At 73.8% G+C, this 7683-nt stretch overlaps 2 protein-coding genes across 2 annotated transcripts in view; both read right to left on the bottom strand.

Moving 5' to 3' along the window:
- Positions 1-4094, bottom strand: part of AURANDRAFT_67559 (hypothetical protein) — a gene marked incomplete at both ends in the record, with an annotated part of 5110 nt that extends 1016 nt beyond the window's left edge. Inside the window, 4 exons of the mRNA XM_009043026.1 lie at positions 195-929; positions 1570-1892; positions 2023-3313; positions 3513-4094. Coding sequence (XP_009041274.1) covers positions 195-929; positions 1570-1892; positions 2023-3313; positions 3513-4094 — 2931 coding nt within the window. The remainder of the gene's footprint in view (positions 1-194; positions 930-1569; positions 1893-2022; positions 3314-3512) is intronic.
- Positions 4095-5471: 1377 nt separating this feature from the next.
- Positions 5472-5747, bottom strand: AURANDRAFT_33162 (hypothetical protein; the record flags this gene model as incomplete). The annotated part of the gene is made up of 1 exon (XM_009043025.1): positions 5472-5747. A coding segment is annotated over one exon (276 nt), but the record flags the coding sequence as incomplete, so codon positions are not given.
- Between the last annotated feature and the right edge of the window lie 1936 nt (positions 5748-7683).

Below are 7683 nucleotides of genomic sequence, written 5' to 3'. Positions count from 1 at the left end.
ATCGCGGAGAGGTACGGCAGGAACGCGACGTCCGCGCGCATGAAGTCGGCGACGCCCGCGTGCTGGATCTTCAGCACGACCTCGACGTCGCCCGTGTCGACGAACTGGACCGCGGCGCCCGCCGGGTCCGGCGCCGTCTTCGCCGGTCGCGGCGCGTCGAGGACCCAGTTCCGCCGCAGCGTCGCGCGGTGGACCTGGGCGACGGACGCGGCGCCGATGGGCCGGTGGTCGACGCGGGCGAAGATCTCGTCGAGGCGGTGCACGCCGAGGCGCTCCGCGACGGCCTTCTCGAGGGACGAAAAGGGCGCGGCGCGCGCGGCGTCGCAGCACGGCGCGAGCGTCTCCGTGACCGCGAGGGGCAGCAGCGCCTTCTGCATGGCCACCATCTGGCCGATCTTCACCTGGAAGCCGCCCTCGCGGAGCACGTGGTCCCGGAACGTCGCCGCCGCGCGCGCCATGTACGCGTCGCACGCGCGCTCGACGGCGCCGTCGCCTGTGGTGATGCGACGTCGCTTCGACGGTGGGTGGTCCGCGCGCGCGCGTTTCCGGAAAAAAACATCCGCGCTCCGCGGGATGGTCGCTCGTCCAAACATCAGCCGAAACGAGTGGAAAACGACCGACCTTTTCCCGCGCCGGCCGGCGCCCGCGTCGTCCGCGAGGAGTTTCGCGAGCTCTTTTTGGAACTGGCGGTGCGCGAGGCCCATGGTCGCCGCCGTCTTCGCCGTGCGCAGCGACCGCACGCCGCCCGTCGCCAGGTTCTTCACGGACGCGACGAGCGCCCCGGCCTCGGCGCTGCCGCTGCTCCGGCGCCGCAGTTTGGCGTCGCGGCGGTGCGTGTGGCCCTCGCGGCCGCACTGGGCCCGCGCCGACGCCGCCAGCGCCGCCACGTCCGCGCGCGCCACGCCCTCGCGCGGCGCGCGCGCCATGCTCTACGATGGGGGCTGGTCCTGTCCTGCCATCGGGGGCTGCCTCTAGTTGTTTCCGAGTCGTCAAACTTCAATTTGCCAAGTTTACCCCGCGACGGCCGGGCTGGCACCGAAGTCGGAAGTGAAGTCGGCACCGAAGACTCACCGAACTTCACCGAAGTCGCCCCTACCAACTTCCCTACCACGCCTCGTCGTCGTCCGGGTCGCGGGCGTCGGTGGACGACCGGCCGAAGGGCTTGTCGAGGGACGCGCGGCCGAAGGCCTCGGAGAGCGACGACCGGAGGCTCGGCGGCTCGAGCGCGTCAGCCTCGGGCCGCGTTGTGTCAGGCAGGGGCGGCGGCGGCGGCGGCGGGCGCCGCGGCGTGTCGTCCTCCGGGGCCGGCGCACCGCGCGGCGGCGTCGCGGGCCGCGGCGGCACCGGCGGCGGCGCGCGGTCCGGCGGTGGCCCCGCGGACGACGCGCGCGGCCGCGGCGACTCGTCGCCCGCGGCGGCCGCGGGGTCGCCGTCGTCGTCGTCGCCGTCGTAGGCGCCCGGCGGGTCGCCGGCCGGGAAGGCCGCGACGGCCTCCGTCGTGACGAAGCCGTCGGGCGCCGGCGCGTCGAGCTCGCCGGCGCAGCGGTCGCTCTCGGCGCGCGCGGTCACGACGCAGAGGACGTCGTAGGGCACGCTGTTCGGCGCCGCGCGGTCGCAGATCTGCGCGCGCATGGCCTCGCGCATGGCCCGGACGCAGGCGACGATCTCCCGCGCGTCGTCCTTGCGGTCGCGCGCGGCCCGCGCGGCGTCGGCGAGCGGCGACGCGAGCTGGAGCAGCGGGCCCTCCGCGGCGCCCAAAACGCCGTCGCGGAGCGCCCGCAGGCCCGCGAGCGTGACCTTCTGGGGGCCGAGGCGCTGGCCGTCGCAGGCGAGCTGCTCGAGCGCGGCGCTTCGAGATAAGAGCAGGCCGAGCGCCTCGAGGCCGGCGTCGCCTGTGTGGAAATCAAATCTTCAACCCGACTTCAATGTGCGCGTAATTGAACGGATTGCGCCGGACTCTTCGGCGGTGCTTCGAGAACTCGATGAGAGCAATCGATTCGTCCAAAAATCAGCCGAATCGACTTCGATTTGATCGAGATAGAGAGTTCTGAAGTTTGGTGGGGACCCCCCAAACCAGTGGTTGATTTCCACACAGGTCGTCGCCGCCGCCGCACTCGGCGACGTTCAGCACGCGGAGCTTCGGCGCCGCTCCCGCGAGCGCCGCGACGAGAGGCCCCAGGTCGCGCTGGAGCCGCGCGCCCTGGAGGTGGAGCGCGTCGAGGTTCGCGAAGCACGACGACGCGGCGGCGACGAGCCGCGCCTGCTGCTCCGCGGGCTCGGTCGCGCCCTTGGCGAGCGCCGCGAGGCCGCCGTGGCGCGCGAGGGAGACGGACGTCGGCGGCGAGTGCGCGTTGCCGAGCGCGTCGAGGAGCGCCCAGACGGGCCGGTGCGACTTGGCGGAGCCGTCGTCGAGGAGCAGCGCCTCGGGCCACGCGCCGCCCGGGCACTTGAGCTCGCTCAGCGCGCTCTTGGAACAGTCGAAGACGCGGAGCCGCTCGAGGCCGCGGCGCGCGCGCCGGAGCGCGCCGTCCAGGACGGCCGCGACGTCCTCGCCCCGGGCCGCCGGGGACAGCGTCGTCGCGTAGCGCAGGTCGCCGCACGCGAGCTCCCGGAGCTTCGGCAGCTCCTCCGCTACAGATGCGAGGCGCCGCGCGTCCTCGTTGGCCCCGAGGCGCGCGAGCGGGTGGAGCAGGTTGCCGGAGACGTCGAGGCGCACGAGGGACGCCGCGACGCCGCGGAGGGGCGCCGGCAGCCGCGCGTCGCGCCGCGCGGCCTCCCGGAGCGCGCGGAGCAGCTCCGAGAGCGGCGCGCCGCAGCGCGCGACGCTCAAGACGCGCAACCGGCAGCTCGCGGCGCCGACGAAGGTCGCCACGATCGCCGCGCCGGCGTCCCGGAGCGGGTTCTCGCCGAGGTCCAGGACGCGGAGCGCCGGGCCCGCCGGCGACGTCGCGCCGCGGAGCGCCGCCGCGAGCGACGCGCTCCGCCGGGCCTCCGCGGCCGCGAGGAGCGCGCGAACGAGCGCCGCGAAGCCCGCGGCGCCGCCCCCGACGTCGCAGCGCCGCAGCCGCAGCGCCCGGAGCAGACCGCAGCCGCGCGCGAGCCCCGCGAGCGCCGCGGCGCCGGCCGCGCCGACGCCGTTGCCCGACAAATCCAAAACCTCGAGCCGCTCCGAGAAGGGCGGCGCCTGCGCGAGCACCGCGCCCGCCGCGCCGCAGTCGACGAGCTTGAGGTCGGCGACGGCCGGCGACGCCGCGCAGGCGCCCAGGAGCAGCTGGAGCGCGTCGGCCTCGGGCCGGTGGCCGTCGAGCGCGACCTGTGTGGAATCCAAATCTTCAACCCGACTTCAATGTGCACATATGCGACAGTGTTGACGCAAGCTCTTCGGCTGTGCTTCGAGAACTCGACGAGAGCGATCGATTCGTCCAAAAATCAGCCGAATCGACGTCGATTTGACCGAGCTAGAGAATTCTGAAGTTTGGTCAGGACCACCCAAACCAGTGGTTGAATTCCACACAGAGCGCGACGGCGGCGATGGCCGTCGACGCGCGGAGCACGCCGCCCAGCGCGTAGAGCTCGAGCTTGGACACGGCGCGCGACGCGGGCCCGGCGTCCTCGTCGGCGCACATGGCCAGGTCGAGGATGCCGGAGACGGCCGCGGACGTCAGCGCGGAGACCGTCCGCGGCTTCGGCGCGCGTTTCACGTAGTGGCGCAGCCGCGAGTAGAGCGCGACGTGGAGCGCCGGCGCGTCGCCCGCGTCCAAACTCGCCGACGCCGCGAGCCGCTCGAGGAGGTGCCCCTCGAGCGATGGCCGCCGCCGTTCGAGCGCGCCGCCGGAGCGCAGCCAGAGCTCCCAGAGGCTCCGGGCCAGCGTCGACGTCGTCGGCGTCTCCCAGGGCACGGTCATCAGGAAGCCGCCGCGGTCCTCGTAGCCCCGCCGGAATTCGATCTGGAGCACGGCCCGGCCGCCCTCGCGCTCGACGTAGGCGACGCGCTCCAAATCCTGCGCGTGGCCCTGGCGGATGCACGCGAGCCCCGTCATGCGCCGCTTGATCGAGAAGAGGCGGTACGCGCCGAGCACGAGGATGCGCTCCATGGGCGCCGCGTCGTGCTCCCGGCCGGCGCCGTCGACGCTGAGCTTGCGGTCCTCGACCTTGGTCACCTTGGCCAGGTAGAGGACGCGGGCGCCGCGGAGCAGGGACCGGGCGTACTCCTGCTCGCCCGCCGTGACGTCGCGGAGGAAGACGTTCTCGTCGTCCATGCTGCCCATGGCGATAAGTGCGGCCACGCCGGCCTTCTCAGAAGCTGCCCGCGGCCATCGCGATCGCGGGGCAACGATGACTTCAGGAGGGTCAACATCAGCCCGCCGCACAGGGAGAGCATCGTTTGAGCAGTGCCGAGCGCACCCGCCGCCGTTCGTCCGCCGCACGCGCCGCGCCGCGCTTCGCTCCCATGCTCGCCCGCCTCGGCGCGAAGCGGTCGGCCTGCGACCTCGGCGCCGGCGCTCCGAAGCGCCGGAAGGCGGCGCCGGCGCGCCCCCGGGCCCGGGCGCCGCGCTGCGAGCGCGTCACGCCCCGCAAGGCGCCGCGGCAGCGGCTCCTGGACCTGGGCCAGCGGTCCCTGGGCGCGCGGCGCGAGTGCGGCGCCTGCGGCCTCGTCTACGTCGTCGGGGACCCGGCCGACGAGGCCGCGCACGCGTCGCGGTGCGAGATCGTGGCCTCGGGAGTGAAGGTCGAGGGCTTCCGCGACGAGCGCGTCGCCGCGGCCCACGGCGACGGCCGCGTCCTCGAGGTGCGGCGGGGCGACGGCGCGGCCAAGGTCGCCAAGGTCGAGGCCGTGCGGGAGGCCGCGGGCCGCGACCTCGGCGAGGCCGGCGGCGCGGGCTGGACGCGCGCGTACGTCTACGTCGCCGGCCGGCGCGCCGTCGGCCTCGCCGTCGTCGAGGCCCTCGAGGCCGCGGCGCCGACGCGGGGCGGCCTCGCGGGCGCCCTCGAGCCCTGCCGCCTCGGCGTCGCGTCGCTCTGGACGCTCGCGGCCTACCGGCGCCGGGGCGTCGCGCAGGGCAGCACAAGAGAGCGACATTCCCAACTTCAAAGGCTCCTAGCTCGGCCGTTTCCCACTCGTTTTGGCTGATTTTTGGACGAGCGATCATCTCTCGGAACGATCTCGAAGCATGGATGTGGTTTTCGTAACGCGCGCGCGCGGAACACTCACGTTGAAGCGACGTTGAATCACCCTTTTGCTGCCCAGGCGTCGCGACGCGGCTCCTCGACGCCGCGCGGCGGTCCTTCTTCTTCGGCTTCGACGTCGAGAAGCGCGACGTCGCGACGTCCCACCTCACGGCGGCGGGGCGCGCGTTCTTCGCCGCCTACGCGCCCGGCCGGCGCCTCGTCTACGCGCCCCGGGACGCGCCCGTCGGCGGGGACGAGCCGGTCGACGGCGCCTCGTAAAGCCGCCTTCGAGACGCCTCTTATTACGCCGCCTTGGCGGCGGCGGCCTTGCGGCACGCGTCCTGGAGGAGCTCCGTGTCCACGTCCGCGGCGGGGATCTGGATGTAGCGGACGACGGAGCCGCGGACGAAGACGGACGTCACGGCGACGAGCTGCGGGTGCCGCGCGGCGTCGACGACCTTCGTGTTGAGCAGCTTGATGTTCAGGTACTGGTCGATGGAGTGGAGCGTGCCCGTCAACGCGACGTCGTTTTTCAGCTCGACGGCGATCTCTTTGCCCACGAGCGTCTTGAACATGGCTGCGGCGGGTTTCGGCGCGTCGGCGCGCGGAAAGGCGGGGCAAAGGCGGCGGGAGGCGGGCGGCGCGCGGGCGGCGGCGCGCGCGGGCGGGATGTAGGGCGGCGGGGTAGGCGGGACGCGGCGCGGGCGCACAGTAGAAGAGCATCGTCGCCGATGTGCGCGAAGCGGCGCGCGCGGACGCGTCGGAGGGATGTGTGAACGCGGCGCAAGGGCTCGCGAGACGGTGGCAGGCAGCGGCAGCGCGGACAGCTCGACTCGCTGCGAGCTGCAGAGGCGCGCGAGATGGCTCAACTTCGACCTCGTGCCACAGCACTGTGCTGGGCTGCGCGGCTGCCGCCCCCAACGATCGTGCGCGCGATGGGCAGCGACGAGCGCGCCAAGGACGAGCGCGAGCAGTCGAGCGTGAACGAGGGCCTGCGCCTCGTCGCCCTCGCGGGGCTCCTCTGCTTCGCCCTGCGCACCTACGCGACGCTGCCGTCGACCACAGCCTTTCGCGACGCGACGCAGCTCGACGAGCGCCGCGGCGTCGAGCTCGAGCTCTTCGAGCTCGAGCAGCGGCAGCGCGGCATCGACCGGGAGCTCCGCGACCTCGGCGCCGCCGTCGCCGCGACGGAGGACGCCTGGCGCGGCGCGGCCGCGACGGCGGCCGCCGCGCCCGCGGCCAAACCGCCCGCGGCCGCCGCGCCGCGCGCGCGCGACGCGCCACCGGCGCCTGTGCGCGCCGCGCCGCCGGACACCGCCGCGAGCCCCTTCCCCGCCGCGTCGACCTGGGGCCCCCGGGGCCCGCCGCCCGACGGTTTCTTCGACGTCCCTCGGTGCGCGCCGCTGGGCAACGCGACGGGCTCGGAGTTCCACTGGTACGGCACGCCGCCCGCCAAGGCCTGCGACCGCGCCCGCGTGTCCCTGCGCCTCGAGCCGTCCTGCGCGTCCGAGCCGCAACGCGGGCCCCGGGAGCGGCGCCAGTTTTTGGTGACGGGCGTGCAGCGGAGCGGCACGCACTTCACGTGGGAGATGCTCAACCGGCTGGGCATCCACAGCCACCACGAGGGCCTGGGCCCCGCGGGGTCCATCTCCTGGCTCTACGCCTGGCGCGCGCGGTCCTACGCCATCGACAACCCGACGTCGCTCGGGAACCGGCGCTTCTGCGTCGTCCTCCACCAGGTCCGGCACCCGCTGCGCGTCATCTCGAGCGTCGTCAAAGCCACGAAGCCCCGGGACCGCTTCTGGGACTGGATCTACACCGTCGAGCCCAAGATCTCGCCGAAGCTACCGCCGATCGCGCGGTCCGCGCTGCTCTGGCTCCGGCAGAACGAGCTCATCGAGACGTACGCGGACGCGCGGTTCAAGGTCGAGGAGACGTCGCCGCGCGACGTCTGCGCCGTGCTGGGGTTTCCCGACTTCCTCTGCCGCGGCGACGGGCGCCACCACGCGACGTCGTCCAAGGTCGTCCAGCCCATCCTCGAGCCCCGGAAGCTGGCCCGGGCCGCCGCGCTCGCCGTCGAGAGCAAGACGCCGAGCGTGTCCTGGGCCGACCTCGAGGCGTTGGACGCGGGCCTCGCGGCGGACTGCCTCGCCATGGCGGAGCGCTACGGCTACGACCGGGACCCGAAGTACCACCCCCAGTCCCTCGACACGTCCGCGTTTAAGGCCTGAGGGGGCTGCGGCGCTGCGAAGGTCGCGCGAAGACGCGGCGAGCTCTCGTGCGCTCCAGGCGCGACTCGGACACTGCAACTTCGAGCCTTATTGACCTTGAACTTTGCGTCTGTGTGGAGCTGCGTGCAATGGCGTCCTGCGCACGCGTGCTGCGACGGCTCGCCATCCGCGGCCGGTGCGCCGCGGTGAGGCCGGGAATCGCGTCGGCGCCGCGGCGGCGGCTCACGGCGGAGGCCGACATCCTCGCGCTGTCGAAGCGGTCGCAGACGGGCGTGAGCCTGCG

The sequence above is a fragment of the Aureococcus anophagefferens genome (genome assembly GCF_000186865.1).
Source record: "Aureococcus anophagefferens unplaced genomic scaffold AURANscaffold_41, whole genome shotgun sequence".
NCBI lineage: Eukaryota > Pelagophyceae > Pelagomonadales > Pelagomonadaceae > Aureococcus > Aureococcus anophagefferens.
The sequence above is the reverse complement of the archived record's forward strand: the minus strand, read 5'-3'. Positions and strand labels throughout refer to the sequence as shown.